General features: G+C 44.2%; 1 protein-coding gene across 3 annotated transcripts in view; it reads right to left on the bottom strand.

The window, feature by feature from the left end:
* Positions 1-17,016, bottom strand: part of nfic (nuclear factor I/C) — a 55,438-nt gene that overhangs the window by 25,879 nt on the left and 12,543 nt on the right. For all 3 annotated transcript variants that reach the window (XM_075484954.1, XM_075484956.1, XM_075484955.1), the window contains exons 5-8: positions 11,356-11,430; positions 7,400-7,474; positions 3,135-3,267; positions 1,673-1,794 (exon numbers count right to left, since the gene is read on the bottom strand). In XM_075484954.1, the coding sequence (XP_075341069.1) occupies positions 1,673-1,794; positions 3,135-3,267; positions 7,400-7,474; positions 11,356-11,430 (405 nt within the window). The remainder of the gene's footprint in view (positions 1-1,672; positions 1,795-3,134; positions 3,268-7,399; positions 7,475-11,355; positions 11,431-17,016) is intronic.

Here is a 17,016-nt window from a genome sequence, read left to right as displayed (position 1 = left end):
ATTAAAAAAACTTTTTTTTTTTAATCACATCGCATCACCAATTATGTTGTGAAGAAAAAACTAGAGTAGTCAGACTTGGTCAGGCAGCCTCTTGGGAAATGTTTTAGAGGAAGAGCAGTAACACATGTCACACAGCAGCATAGCAAGAATCCCCAAAGTCCCAAAGGATTGTGGTATTCTCTTATATTTTCTGATAACGTTCTGTGCATACGTATCCCAAGCTCTATCTGGTGCCTCTGTGTATTAGATTTCCACAGACATCTTCTGTTGTTGACCCTCCCAGAGAACACCCTGACCTCAGTCAGGACGGACAGCATGTGGTGTGGATATGATATTGATATTAACTCCCATACTCCAGACCACCAACTGGTTTTCTAAGGTTACACATTACAACATTTCAGATATTTTTTTCATTATTGCAATGTAGAGTTTACTGAAGGAAGAGCACACTGATTTATGTAACTGCTACAGTTTGCCTCTGATAGAAATAAAGTTTATAAAATTGTTAACATAGCCATAAAATGTTTTTAAGGTGTTAAATGTCACATCATGAGAAAAATCAGCCATCACTGCCAAGGATGGGGATTTCTGCTTTTTATCTGCAGAGCACCAACTACAGTCTCAGTAAGGCAAGGAGAGACGTTCCAAGTAGAAGATTGAAGAAACCAATCATGACAACTTCATGAGTGAGGCCTTACAGTTGATGTGCATAAGCTGTGAGGAACTGATGAAATTAGAAGTTAGCAAGGTAGAGGAGAAGTTAGCACAAGTTAGCTGGTGATAGCACAAAATCAGATTCTGTAAGCCTTCCTGTCTTTTCAAAAGATGATAAACTACAACATAAGCGGATTCAGATATTTGGAGAAATCTTACCGTCCCATCGAAATTTCCGAGAAGACACGGGTCTGGAGTCTTCATTTTGAGGACAGCTACTTCACAAATTTAACCCATGAACAAGTGTGTCTTACCAGTAAACTAATTATGAAGTCTGGTGCTGTTCAATTCATTCAGACACATGAGTAAAAGTGCTCCATGAACAAATAACCTCGTTTTTTTTATATGTTGCCCCTGATCTGGCCCGAGCCTATTCCAACTGCTATCAGGTGAGAGGCATGGCACAGGTTTAGTTTAGTTTATTGAACAGGGATCATGTACAGCAGCTATCATCACAGAGAAAAACTGGTTTGTACCAGATTGTAGCTCTCTGAGCTCATTTCCATCTGCAGTCCCTGTCCTAGTTGCCAGTCTATCCCAGTATGGTATTATTTCACATTTGAAAAAACCTTGAACTTACTTTGTGATTTTGGTTGTTGTTAGAATTGTTCATTATCATGAGGGTCTGTGTTAATTTCATCAATCAACAAAAATAGAGTGGACTGAGTATTTGATGCATTATGCATAATTGTTTAAAGCTTATTTTCCAAAGAAAAGACGAACAAGAGTGGTGCAGTGTGTCGTGAAAACAGATGTCTATAAAAGCTGGAGTGTTATTAAAAGAAAGGTTTGCAAGCTGTATGTGTGTGAAATAAATTCACCTGGGAGAAAGTTATTTCATGGGGTTTAAAAGGATGTGTAGGTATTCACTTATGTGTTTTCTGCAACCTGGCACATCTGAGATAGTTTGTAAATTGGTCCGTTTCTTGTGGGAGAGTAAGCAGGTGTACAGTGTTACCTCCTTCCATGTCATCAGTCCAGTTTCTGGAGCTGCTTGCAGGGGATGAAGGTGAGTGATAATATTCTCCTCCAGGACTGTCAGCGTCTTCCTCTACGGAGCCGGACTTATGACGTTTACTCCTACGGACACATATAGAGAGACTCATGGGCCAACATGGTTTAACAGCTTACTGTATGAAGCAATGAAAGTAGGATTGGAAAAAATGTAACTCCAAAGTTATAGTGCTAAACATCACTACAACGAACTAGGAATAACTGTCACTAAGAGTGACTGATACAACAACTATCCAGTGGAATGGAGACCAATACTGGAAGCTAAGAGACTGGCAGGAAGTTCTTACAATTTAGTCAGAGAGCAAAGTAACTGAGAGGCCCAACCTAATTAGATTTTTTTTTCAAAGACCAGACAAAATAACGGGCTATTTCAATTCACTCAGCGGTGAGTGTAAAAGAAGTGTTTAATATGTAAATTGATAAGAAACGGTCGGTGGAAAGCCATTAGCTGCTATGCTAACGTACTGAATGTTTCAACTGAAGTTATGCTACCGTGATGTGAGGCGGGAAAAAAAGGCAAAACACGCCCAGTACAAAAATTGATACTGAATTCGAGATAAAGATAAGATTGAGATATTGAATTGTTGTACAACAGAGTTATTCAGATAAGTGATCATAGTAGATGGATATAACCTAAAAACGCAAAACAAGGTAACTGTGAAGAATGTCAGCTATGATGTAGTTCCAGTTAAATGGATGGTGAGCCAGACGGATCAGACTATCACAGAATTTACTCACACAAAATAAACTACAAACTATAGTGTATTACTATTCCAGTCATTTACAGTTCCACCTGAAAAAATGTCAAGTTCCACGTATTCACAGTATTATTTAAGAGTCTGACTAATCTAATATTTGGTTAATGTGGTCTCTAATATGCATTAATATGAAAACTTGCTGTTTTGCTTGAAACAACACTTATTGAGGTTTACAATAGCTTCATAATGCAGTTTCTCCAGCAAAGGGATTATTGTTTTTATTACCATTCTCAGTAAAGAAGTTAAAGGGTTATGTTTGATGAGTATGGATTTCACTTAAAATTGTTACATGACTGGTGAGACAATGCTCCAAAGTAAATTTACACCAGCCCCATCTTAAACCAAATCAGTGGTAAGGTTTTGTGGCCATAATAGCAATATAGTGCTGAGGAGGAGGGCTCAGGGCAGACCCAGGACTTGCTGGAGAGATCAAATCTCACAGCCGTCTTAGGAACGCCACCTGCAAGAGCTGGAGGAAGTGAGGGGATCTGGGGATCTCTGTTTAGACTGCTGCACCCATGACCTGGTCCTGGATGAGTGGCAGACATTTAAATGTAATAATTAATAAACTTAGTACTGGGATTAGCAAAGCAGGCTGTGCACAGTATATGGCAGAAAATGCAGATTTGTGTGTGCATTGAAAATTACCCGCTGGATGATGTGCTGGCCAGTGATCGTCTGAGGCTGACTGGCTGGTTGACAGACTGGTTGAGGTCATAGGCAAGGTGACCCTGGAGCTCCCCCATAGAGAAACCAGGTCCTACTCCTGTTATTACCGGAGCTACACATGGACAGCACACACTGTGTTAAAGACTTACAAGCTAAAAAAACTGAAGGTGAGCTCTTTTTTTTGTTTTCATCTATTGGCCAATTCAATGTAGAATGATGTCATATATTACCAAACAGACATTCTTAGTAGCTGAGAAGAAGTGGCTTTTTTTCCTAATTTCCTAGAACCAAATCAAACTTGAACTATGTTTGTACACGTCAACACCTGTAAGGGAAGCCGGGATTGACAAAGTAATAAACAGACAAAATGTAAGAAATTAGATCACATTCAGATGTGATGGATTACTATTCAACACAGACATAACATTCAAACACTCCCCTTGGAACTAGATTAGTTTGTATTTAATTGAAAATAGGCAAAATGAATCAAACATTTGAAAAATAAATATTTTACCAGATTCACAGTGTGTAGTTTTTTTTAAAACGAGGTAAAGCCCTCTATGACTTGTTAGTGTAATGTGACCCTCAACCAGCTACTCTGGATGGCAGTGCCTTGGCCTTCAGTACTACTGCAAGGATATGTCCATCAACTTAAAAAAGAAAAAAAAAGGTTGGGAAAAAATTATCTTAAATCAGCCCACAGTCCAACAAGATTCAAGCAAAGTCACTGTGATTAGAGGTGGTCATTAACAGCGGATGTTGCACATCATCTCTCAGACACTTGTACCATATGTCATGCCCACTGTTGTCATTAGGATTTGCACTTAAAAAAAAACGTTTCAGGTTCCAAACCAAGATGGTTCAACAGGTTCAGGTTTGGGTTCCAAGGTATACATCTTCAGGGGTCCAGAAGGCTGGAGTTAAACCTAAAGAGTCCTGAACATTTGTATGGTCTAACCAGGGCTGGTGCAGAACTCTGCAGTTCAGGTAACCATAACCTGCGGCGAGCTGGAAAACACTGTCACAGACCCAAATGACAACACTTACTGCTATCAATAAATGGCAAATGAACTGAAACTGTATATAGGTTAGTCCACCAGAGCCTGAGTGCTGGTCCCTTTAGCGTGAGCACCTGGGCCCAGAGCATCCAGGCTATAAAAGATCCAGCCCTCAGAAAGCTCTCTCTCGCTCTCACCCTCACCCTGCCACAGATCATGCATCCACACTTACACTACTGACCTGCCGATCCTCCCGTGCTCAGATTATAAAATACATAGCTTCTATTTTCATAGAAATAAAATGATTGTGCTGGCATTTTGCATGTCCTTTCCTGCTTGTCATGGCCTACTAAGCTGGATCGTGACAATGTTCACACAAGAGAGATGAACAAGAACAATAGAACTTTGATACTAAACCTAAAGACTGACAACAGAAGTTAAATGCAATCAGTCCTCCCTGAAAGCATGCATGTATGATACGAATGCATCAATGATGCCTGGTAATATACTTAATTAACCATTAAAGTAAATGTTAATTGAATATGCAGTAGACAATGGATGGACAACTTAAAAAACTTCAACTTGAAATTCAAACTTATTAATACCCATAGCTATGATTATGAAGGGCACTGAAATCAGTGCTTTAAAAGTATAACACCTGCTGATAAATCAAATGTTCCTCCACAACTACTATTCCTCATATCAGTATTATAGAGTATTAATACTTTCCTTCTATGTAGCTTATTGTTAGCTTTGATGTTAGCTGTCATGTTATATATCAATTCAATACTAAGTCGCTTTGTATAAAAGTGTCTGCTAACAGTATTACCATAGAATCATTTATCATATCGTCCTACACATTTTATCATGTGCATTTTATCACATCAATTGAAATAATCACGACAATCACTTCCCTTTTGTAGCTGAACAGATTGACAAGTGAAATATTTATTAAAGTAGTTCATCTTTATTTCCTGTTGCTTGGTTTTAGCATTTTTTAAATATCTGAAACCCCAAGCGAGATGGCAGCAGCTGAGACTCATCTCACTGAGACTGAAAGTCTGAGACTGACCTGTGCTCCCTGAGTCCTCACCTCCTGAGCAGCGCCACTCTCACTAAAGATCACTCGATGCCATCTTGTGGCCACAAATGCACTCTGATATTGTTGGCTTCAAAGCAGCTATGTTGCAGTGCAGCAGGAAATTAAAGTGCAGACGTCTATTTCTTGTATGTATCCACCCATACATCCATCCATCCACTCATACATATAATCTATGGAACAGGATCCAACCTGGACTGACTGACCGTATAAATCATGGACTCAAACCTGTACACATCCTGGATCTAAACCAGTACTTCAGTTATGCTTCAACTGAGCCAAGCTGATGCCCCTGCTGATTGCCCAGCAGTCTTTGACGTTGACTTTCTGAAATTCTTTCATAATCTTTATGGTGATGCAGAATTCATAGATTAACCGATGACTACAGGCAGAGCTGAGGACTGAAAGCAACCCCAACATTTCCACCAGTGTGGAACACTCAGCAAAACTGCACCAACATAATGTCTTTGAGGGCAGGTTTCCTCTGTCTCAAGCCCATTATTCCAAGGCCTGGCTTTTACCCATCTGTTCATTCTCACACAACTGTTTTGTTTTTATGTTTTTAGTAGGGCTGGGCAAGTTAACTTGTTATTTTATTTTGCTTAATTATTTAACGCCAACAAATATTTTATCGCGCATTAATGCAGGTTTTATTTAATTTTTTTATTAATTTAGAAAAAAAAAATAATTTGGGGGCTTTTGTGCCTTTAATGGATAGGAAAGTTAGGAAAGAGACAGGAAGCAGGGGGCAGAAAGAGGGGGAACAACATGCAGTACAGGGCTGTCTGATATGGGACTTGAACCAAGCCCAGCTGCAGTGAGGACTATAGCATCTTGTACATGGGGCGCCTGCTCAACCCACTACGCCACGGACCACCCCTGTTTTATTATTTATTTTATTATTATAAAAGTCTGTTGCTCACAGGCTTTTATTTTGTAAAAGTCAGTTGCTCACAGGCATTTATTTTGTAAAAGTCTGTTGCTTTCTGCTGCGGAACCGGAAAAGAAAGTAATCGGCGGATCCACCAAACATGGAGAAGGGTACGGAACTTTTACTCGGCCATTTTCATTTTAAAGTTCTTCCAGACGGCGGAGTCGACAGAAGCAAAGTCATCTGTAAACACTGCCAAGTTGAATTGTCTTCTCACTGTAGTAGTTCCAGTCTAAAATATCACTTAAAGGCAAAACACAGAACTGATAGCAGCAAGTCATTCAAGGAAACAGACAGTGGAGCGAGGCTTCTACATAAAAACTACATAAAATGCTGATGTTAAAAGTGTGTTTGCACAACAAATGTTATTGCACTTTGATGCATATGGTAGTACATTTAAAATAAAACTAAATGCTAAAAGCTATACACTACTTTTTAATTCATTTTTGGATTTTGCGCACAAATGCGATTAATCGTGATTAATCAGGGAAATCATGTGATTAATTAGATAAAAAAATTTAATCGTTGCCCAGCCCTAGTTTTTAGCAGTACAAGTCTTACGATTTCCACTTTGACTTCTTCAGATGAAAAAGTTACTCTTAGTCTTCTCAGACCCTTCTTTTTTAATAAAACTGTCTGATCCCTTGGGTGAATATATTAGGGAAGCTTATACATCATTTTCCTAAAAATAAAAAATATATATTAAAAATAAGCCCTTTCCAGATCCATAAACAATGTTTTTTCAAGGCCTCTGACAGCTATAGACAGCGAAACTCAAAAGCAAAAAGAACACCAGATCCTACATGTCAGATTTTAAAAAGACAAATTCCACCTGTCACTATGAAAGGGAGTCGCTCCTCAAACACTATTTCAGTATTTCATGGATGCAGCTTTTGGACCAAATCATGATCCCGAACACTCATTTTCTGAATTTTGAACCCGAGATTCCAAATTTTTTTGGAAGGTGCCTGAGAAAATGCCTGAAATGCAAGAATGGATGTAAATTAACAAATCAAATTAAGTTGAGGAGATAAAACATGAAAAATTATTTTGTCTGCAAAGAAATAAGTCAAAGTAAATGGAACTGTGGCTGAATTCTCTCCATCCCACCTTTTGTGATTTGGGTTTCTAACTAAATAACAATGGTGGTCAGACTTAGAATACATGGTGGTATTAAGCTCGTTAAAGACTAAACTTGATGGTATAACAGACTTACTTCTTGAAACCTGGACCAGCTCAGCAACACTGAAAACTCCTGATGTCACAAAACTCTCCTGGAACTCTGGACCATCTGCAGAAACATAACAGCTGTAACACAATAACGCTGACACAAACGCACACCAACTCATTTCCTGTAAACATGGGGTAAATATGGTCTCCATTGTTTTTTTGTGATTTCTGAGGTTCAAATCTTGGTTTTATAGTTAGGATTAGAATTAGATTATAATTAGGCTTAGGGTAAGAGAATGGGCGAGGCCTTTAGCTTGAATGGTTTAGGTCAGGCACTGAATAGAAATGCACTGTATTCATGGAGAGTCCCCACAGGGATACAAATACAAACTTGTGGGCGTGTTTTGTGTGAGGGAGAAACCAGAGAGCCTGTTTCATAGTCATTATAATTACATGAGTGGAGGCAATTAACCCTCTGCAGGTCTTCATCTACCCGAGTCCATTCAGAAAGTAGCTTATTGTTCTCTCTCCCCTCAGGTCCTTTGAACTATGGTTCATTTTTCAACAGAAACAAACCCACAGGCCTGTGACACAACAGTCCTGAATTAATGATGAAGATAAGATGTGGAATCAGCATCAGAAATCTTCTCTTTCTGACTTAAAAGTGTTACAAAGAAAGGAACGCTGTGTATTTCAGGTACCGCTCTAACCACAGTTGTCAGGAGGACAGTTGCTGACTCAACCTCAAAATCTAAACACTAAACAGCCACGAAGTGCCACAACAGCACACCGAATAAACTCTGCAAATCTGTAGCATCTGGAATCAACTAATCAGTCTGCAGCAAGCACAACTAACCTCACTGTAAAGGACTGCATTTTTAGAGTTCAAGTTAGTCTAACTCTAAAAAAATCTTTCTGAAAGTAACACTGGTGTGTTAACCAAATGGCTTCTGCCAACATGCAGCTCAAACCAATATTCATTCCATGTCAACATCAGTACTGACACAGTGGCTTACAAAAGTAGTGTTTATCCTTATCTGTAATTCAAATAGTCCAAAATGGTGAGGTGGACTGAAAGAAAAAACACATTTTTTACTGATTCTAATTAAAAAGTGGTGCATGCATATGCATTTACCCCATTTTTTATGATGCCCCTAACCTGGTGCTACTATTTACCTTCAGAAGTCACATCCTTAGTTGTCTTCTGATCGACTTGATCTCAATATATGTAAGCCACCTCTGAAAGGCTCCAGCGTCTCGTCTACTTTGTTTAGGAATATTCCAAAGTGAGTGAAATGACACCAAAGTATCTGAGCAGCTGCCATGATATGTTCACCAAATGTTAAGTAAAGCATGTCCAATGCTTTATTATCTCTTTTTGCATAGGAAACACCAGACCATCCTTTGTGAGAGAGAGGACATAATTCTGGCCCACAATTCCTTGAGGCAGCAACTTTTATAACACTCATTTATTTTCATCCAGTCATACTAACTGTGATTTATGTGGATAAATATGAGGACAGGACGATAAGTATAAGTATTTAATGGCAACACTATATGTTGATGTTTATTGTTGTTGATATGTTGCTCATGTTGGGGGGGGGGGGGGGTATGTGTGCAGTGTGGTTGTCGGTGTGATGTTGTGTGTGAGCTTATGCATGAATTGATTTCATTATGTAAAGCACTTTGTGGTGCTTGTTTGTATGAAAAGTGTAATATAAATAAAGTTTGATTTGATTCACAGGTCCTTTTTCAATTATGAATTTACTACTAAACTACTATTCTATATAATCTCTAATATGATATATATGACATCATTTCATGTGACAATGTGATAAGACTGCAATAGACAAAGTATCAGAAGCACTTTTTTTAAAAATATATTGAACCTGTGTAGTTTCAGTGTTACAGAACCACATCACAGCTTTGTCTGTGTGGTTGAATTCTCATTACAGCACGATTCGCTTTTCCTTCACCCCATGAGGTTTTCCATGAGGTCATGGAAAAGAGCTTAAGAAAAAAGGATAGGAGGTCATTATTTTTTACTATTCAGCATCCTGTATCAGTATCAGCATCTTGCTGTGGGGATGTTTTTCATCTACAGGGACTGGGAAACTGGTCAGAACCGAGGGAAAATAGTTATGCATGCCCAAGTTTTCGTTTTCTTTGCATTATTTCTTGTTTGCTTTGCATTACAAATATTTAGTGGTGCCACCTCGGGATTTCCTTATCCTTCTGTGGGACTTCAATGCCCATTTTGGCGATGGTGGAGTGACCTGGTAAGGTGTGATCTGGGAGAATTTTTCTCACATACTGGGGGGGTTGGGGACATGGAATCTGAATGGACCATGTTCAGGACATCCATTGCGAATGCAGCTTCCAAGAGCTTGTGGTCTGAAGGTTGTCGGTGCCTGTCGTGGCAATAACCGGAGGATCAGCTGGTGGACACCTGTGGTGAGGGAAGCAGTCAAGCTGAAAAAGGAGCCCTTTCGGACTTGGTTGTCCCGGGGGTCACCTGAAGTAGCTGACAGAATCTGAGTGGCAAAAAGAGCTGTGGCATTGGCGGTTGCTAAAGCTAAAACTCGGGTGTGGGAAGAATTCGGTGAGGCCGAAAGGATATTCTGGCAAACCATTCGGCGACTCGGAAAGGAAAACCAGGGTCCATCCCAGGTTGTGCTTGACCTGAGTGGAGAACTGCTGACCTGAACTGAGGATATTGTCGGGCAGAGGAAGGAGCACTTTGAGGATCTCCTCAATTCAGCGGGCATGTCCTCCATTCAGGAGGCAGAGTCTGAGGACTTGGGAGAAGACTCGTCCATCACCGAGGTAGTTGAAAAGCATCCCAACAGTAAAGTGGATGAGATTTACACTGAGATGCTTAAGTTTCTGGACATGGTGGGGCTGTCTTGGCTTACAAGCCTCTTCAATGTTGCACGGAGGTCTGGTACAACACCAGTGGAATGGGAGACCTGGATGGTGGTTTGCCTTTTTAAGAAAGGTGACCGGAGAGTGTGTTCCAACTACAGGGCGATTACACTACTGAGCCTGGCCAGGAAAGCCCAGATCGTGGAACAGTGGACCATGATGGGAACTCATGCGAGTTTGACCATCAAGCCTACATGTTTTTTTTGGACATGGAAAAGGCTTACGGCCGTGTTCCCCGAGGGATTTTTGTGGGGGTGCTGAGGGAATATGGGGTACTGGAATCACTTTTAAGAGCTATCCTGTACAAGGTTTTCTGGGCACGTCCAATTGGGAGGAGGCCCCGGGATAGACCCAGAACTCGCTGGGATGATTTTTTTTATTTTTTTTTTTTAGCTGTAATGTTATATTTTTTGTTAGCTGTAATGTTATATTTTTCCAATTGTAAGTCGCTTTGGATAAAAGCGTCTGCTAAGTGCATAAACATAAACAAATATCCCCTGTGGCCTGGGAATGCCACGGGATCCCAGAGGAAGAGCTGGAGAGTGTCGCTGGGGAGAGGGATATCTGGGTTTCTCTCCTGGACTTGTTGCCTCCGCGACCCGACTTCGGTTAAACGGAAGCAAAGGGATGGATGAATGGATTGAAAAGTATTAAGAAATGTATTTATTTGACCTTTGTCTTTAAAAAAGGAAAAAAAAAATACAAAGTTTAAATTATCATTTTACGGACAAATCATTTATTTATCGGTTATGTATTCAAGATGATAAAACTATCAACTATTCAGTCAGGAGCTGTCTGTTAGCAAACATTTTATGCCACTAAATTTGTCATTTTTCATGCAGAGGACCAAAATTGGTATGAAGTATTTTCCTGGGGATCACTATCTAATTTGAAATTCAAGTAACGTGACAAACCTACAAGTAATACAAAGAATTTGTAATTCTATGCCTAGACAAAAAAGATTACATTATGGATCTGTAGACACAGCACAACATAATTTGTTTTGAGTTGAATCTTCCCATGTAAACAGGTTAGAGAAAAACAGAATCTTTTCCTCTATAAAAGAAGAACTTTTACCCATGGTGGCTGTTCGACTGTCCTCCTGATCAGAGCCCACTCCAGTACGACTGGGACTTCTGCTCTGCTCTGCTTCTGAAGGGAGACAGAACAAACTCAATTTAAATTCAAAGAACAAATAAAGTTGAGGAACACTTGCAGATATGTCTGGATTTACAAACTGCCTCATATGCATCATGGTTTCATGTTATGATACTGGCCTGTTTCACTCATTTTCAGGCTTATCATTTCTGTTCATAAACAAGCTTTCGTATGACCGATACTTTGCAATTGTTCACCATTAAGTTTGTTGGTCAAAGTATTGTGCAATATGTTCTAATTTATTTTATTCTCTTCTGGAGCTCAGTTACCCCACTGACAGTGATAAGCCTGTCATCAGGCAAAAGGCAGAGAACACCCAGTACAGGTGGGAGTCCAGTGTGCAAGAAAACCCTGTCTCTGCATTTTCTGCATCACAAATGAATGTATCCACTGCCTATATTAAGGCAAAATTATGCATAGGCTACAATGTTCCTGTAACTGTACTGCTTTATTGAGTTACACTTCCAACAGGTTTACACATGCATATCTGCCTAAGCAATGGAACAAGTGGAACAACTGCAGTCCCATTATTCAAAGTGATGCAAACTTGTGTTTTTCTCCTCCACTCTTTGTATGCCAATGTTTGAAAACTGTAATTATACAGTAAAGTCTCCGAAATCACTACATTTCATTGAATTTAAATATCTCATGGTATCTATTTGTCACGCCCAGAGACTCATGTTTTTAGTTTTCATGTTTAGGTTATGTTTCTTTTCAGTCCATGTTTAGTTTTCACTTCACTTCCCTCACTCAGGCCATTAGTTCATTCCCCTCACCTGTTCATTCCCCACCAGCTGCACCCACTCACTTAATCACTCAATCCCTATTTAGTTTCCTGCCTCCCCTTTCAGTTTGCCGGATCTTTGTTGTTGTTGATGTCAGTGTTACTGTTGCTGTTAGTTTCCACGTCATGTTTCCACGCCACGTTTCCATCAAAGTTAAGTATTTATTATCTATGCCATGTTAAGTGTTTTGTTTTGTTTTTCCAAGTATTTATTTAAGTCAAGTATTTTGAATCCGGCTTTGCCGCGCCTTTTGTTTTGTACTTTGTTTTTTTGTTAATAAATCACCCTTTTCTTCGTAAGTCCGCATCCGTGTCCTCCCCTTCTACACCCACACCTGACAGAAAGATCCGGCCAGAAATGGACGCGGCGGACGAAGACACCTTTTGGAAGCTGGTCGGGAGGTTCTGGGCCTGCTTGGCACGGGACGACACCGCCTGGCAGCAGCTGAACGTGGCTGATGACCTGGTGGACTTCTTTTTGAGGAAACAGGTCCTCCAGCACTTGCCGGCTGTGGCAGACATCTGGGCGGAGGTCATGAGCGTGCAGCGCTCAGCTACCCAGGACATTTTTGGCTTGGAGCCATACGAGGTAACCATGCTGTACAGCTTCTCCTCAGCCACAGTCACCAGAGACTCAGCCGTCCCAGAGCTGGCCCCAGCCGTCCCAGAGCTGGCCCCAGCCGTCCCAGAGCTGGCCCCAGCCGTTCCAGAGCTGGCCCCAGCCGTTCCAGAGCTGGCCCCAGCCGTTCCAGAGCTGGCCCCAGCCGTTCCAGAGCTGGCCCCAGCCGTTCCAGAGCTGGCCCCAGCCGTTCCAGAGCTGGCCCCAGCCGTTCCAGAGCTGGCCCCAGCCGTTCCAGAGCTGGCCCCAGCCGTTCCAGAGCTGGTCCCAGCTATAGAGGCCATAGGGCCTGACCACGAGGCTTTAGAGCCTGACCATGACCAAGAGGCCACAGGGCCTGACCTTGACCACGAGGCCACAGGGCCTGACCTTGACCACGAGGCCACAGGGCCTGACCTTGACCACGAGGCCACAGGGCCTGACCACGAGGCTTTAGAGCCTGACCACGAGGCTTTAGAGCCTGACCACGAGGCTTTAGAGCCTGACCACGAGGCTTTAGAGCCTGACCATGACCAAGGGGCTTTAGGGCCTGACCATGACCAAGGGGCTTTAGGGCCTGACCATGACCACGAGGCTTTAGGGCCTGACCATGACCACGAGGCCACAGGGCCTGACCACGAGGCCACAGGGCCTGACCACGAGGCCACAGGGCCTGACCAAGAGGCCACAGGGCCTGACCAAGAGGCCACAGGGCCTGACCACGAGGCTTTAGGGCCTGACCACGAGGCTTTAGGGCCTGACCAAGGGGCTTTAGGGCCTGACCACGAGGCTTTAGGGCCTGACCATGACCACGAGGCCACAGGGCCTGACCACGAGGCCACAGGGCCTGACCACGAGGCCACAGGGCCTGACCAAGAGGCTTTAGGGCCTGACCACGACCAAGAGGCCACAGGGCCTGACCAAGGGCCTGACCAAGAGGCCACAGGGCCTGACCAAGGGCCTGACCAAGAGGCCACAGGGCCTGACCAAGAGGCCACAGGGCCTGACCAAGAGGCCACAGGGCCTGACCAAGAGGCCACAGGGCCTGACCAAGAGGCCACAGGGCCCGACATGGACTCACCGGTTCGAGCCCCTCCCTCCCACCCCCAGACTTTGGGGATGTCTGGGATCCATCCCTTAAAGGGGGGGCTCCCCCCCCGTCGGAGGTCCGTCCGACCGGGGGACGGTCTTCGCCTCCTGCTGCCACGCCACGGGATGTCTGGCCGCCCGCCAGACCACCACCTCCTGCTGCCACGCCACGGGATGTCTGGCCGCCCGCCAGACCACCACCTCCTGCTGCCACGCCACGGGATGTCTGGCCGCCCGCCAGACCACCGCCTCCTGCTGCCACGCCACGGGATGTCTGGCCGCCCGCCAGACCACCGCTTCCTGCTGCCACGCCACGGGATGTCTGGCCGCCCGCCAGACCACCGCTTCCTGCTGCCACGCCACGGGATGTCCGGCCGCCCGCCGGACCACCGCTTCCTGCTGCCACGTCATCGGGGGTCTGGGCGTCCGCCGGATCACCGCCTGCTGCCACGCCGACGGAAGTCTGGGCGTCCGCCAGACCACCGCCGTCTCCTGCCGCCACGCCGACGGAAGTCTGGGCGTCCGCCAGACCACCGCCGTCTCCTGCCGCCACGCCGACGGAAGTCTGGGCGTCCGCCAGACCACCGCCGTCTCCTGCCGCCACGCGGTCTGGGCGTCCGCCAGACCACCGCCTGTTCCGGCTACGCCGTCTGCGGTCTGGGCGTCCGCCAGACCACCGCCTGCTCCGGCTACGCCGTCTGCGGTCTGGGCGTCCGCCAGACCACCGCCTGCTCCGGCTACGCCGTCTGCGGTCTGGGCGTCCGCCAGACCACCGCCTGCTCCGGCTACGCCGTCTGCGGTCTGGGCGTCCGCCAGACCACCGCCTGCTCCGGCTACGCCGTCTGCGGTCTGGGCGTCCGCCAGACCACCGCCTGCTCCGGCTACGCCGTCTGCGGTCTGGGCGTCCGCCAGACCACCGCCTGCTCCGGCTACGCCGTCTGCGGTCTGGGCGTCCGCCAGACCACCGCCTGCTCCGGCTACGCCGTCTGCGGTCTGGGCGTCCGCCAGACCACCGCCTGCTCCGGCTACGCCGTCTGCGGTCTGGGCGTCCGCCAGACCACCGCCTGCTCCGGCTACGCCGTCTGCGGTCTGGGCGTCCGCCAGACCACTGCCTCCTGCTGCCCAAAGCCGGTACCACGCCCGTTTCTGGTTCCCCGACCGGCTTCGAGCCCCTCCCTCCCACCCTTGGACTTTTTTGGGATGTCTGGGATCCACCCCTTGAGGGGGGGGCTCTGTCACGCCCAGAGACTCATGTTTTTAGTTTTCATGTTTAGGTTATGTTTCTTTTCAGTCCATGTTTAGTTTTCACTTCACTTCCCTCACTCAGGCCATTAGTTCATTCCCCTCACCTGTTCATTCCCCACCAGCTGCACCCACTCACTTAATCACTCAATCCCTATTTAGTTTCCTGCCTCCCCTTTCAGTTTGCCGGATCTTTGTTGTTGTTGATGTCAGTGTTACTGTTGCTGTTAGTTTCCACGTCATGTTTCCACGCCACGTTTCCATCAAAGTTAAGTATTTATTATCTATGCCATGTTAAGTGTTTTGTTTTGTTTTTCCAAGTATTTATTTAAGTCAAGTATTTTGAATCCGGCTTTGCCGCGCCTTTTGTTTTGTACTTTGTTTTTTTGTTAATAAATCACCCTTTTCTTCGTAAGTCCGCATCCGTGTCCTCCCCTTCTACACCCACACCTGACACTATTACTACATCTATTACTACAAAAAACAAACAAATAAATCACAAAGCCCCAGACGTACACCACTTTCAGTTGGTTCAGTCCAACACGTCCCACTGGCCACGTGCTGCTTTGGCAGTCAGTTCCACTATAATTCCACTATTTGCAGGTTAGGGTAATGCTGTAGCTTAACTGAAACCACTGACTTAAAACAGAGCACATGAAAGTGGACTTGTATGTTGAACCAGTACGGCCCAGTCACTTTATTTAAATGATAAATTAGAGAAACCAGATGTCCTGTTGCTGAAAGGGTTGCTGCAATAACAAATTTGTAACTCCACCATATTGATAGGACATCTGGAGGGAATGCAAAGCTGCCGCCAAAACCAAGTTCCTTTTTATTCTTTATTTGTGATTTGTGTGCATGTGGGGCCCATGAATCTTAAACAAATGCCCACCAAAAACAACAGTACTAACCAGACATAAAGGGGTAAAAATTGCTTGTGTCCTGACGTATCAAGGTCTCTCCCACCCAGTCTGAAACTGAAACGTTAGCCCCAATTTAGCCTACATCTGAATTTATTTCTTTGTTTATTTATTACTTATTTTTGTCAGACCATGGCTGACATTTTTCTAAAATATTTAATTCAAGAATGTCAAGGATGTAAGTGAAGTAAAGCATCTTGACTCATTGTACAGCTTTGTTTGTTGACGTGACTGACAAGGTGAGCGCGGATTGGGGAAGCTGGAAGGTAATGAACGTAGGCTGAATGTTATACACTAGCAGCAGTTCAATAAAAGTTGTTAAAACCCAGAAGCTTTGCCTATTATCTGATAAAGAGTAATGACAAAAGATGATTCCTCTTTACTGTTCCTCCCATTTCTGTCTCTGAAACGAGTGAAACGGTGCCTTTGTGTGGTGAGACACTTCATTGCACTGCTACTACATCAGTGTCAGGTCAGCAAGTTAAAACACAGCATTGGTGAAAAACACAAAAGAATACTAAACCAATCAAATGAGGTTACCCTCATGTCACTTCCAAAGTCGTCGAGCTTATGGAGAGAGACGTCAGTCGCTGCTTGGCATCACACCAATCAAATCCCAGCAGTTTGTCAACATTATTGAATTCCAGTGTTAGCAACATTAGCAGACTAAGTGCAACCATAGAGTATGATGATTTGGAGAACAACAAAACACTTTTACTGAACTACCACTACAGCATCAACCTAAAATGAAATCAAACAGCCAGCCCACACCAAAACTGGAGCTGTGTATGGAAAGGAGGAAAGTGGTTTGGACTTTCAATGTAGAACATTGCTTCCGCACACAATGGGTAGCTGGGAGAGCTGGCCCCGTCTTCTGTTCGACAACGAATCTGCTCACTGAACAACCCATGGACCATCACAGGATTCACAGACCTTGCCAACCTATC

The sequence above is a fragment of the Odontesthes bonariensis genome, chromosome 15, assembly GCF_027942865.1.
Source record: "Odontesthes bonariensis isolate fOdoBon6 chromosome 15, fOdoBon6.hap1, whole genome shotgun sequence".
Taxonomy (NCBI): Eukaryota; Metazoa; Chordata; class Actinopteri; order Atheriniformes; family Atherinopsidae; genus Odontesthes; species Odontesthes bonariensis.
This window is presented reverse-complemented; position numbering and strand designations above follow the sequence as displayed.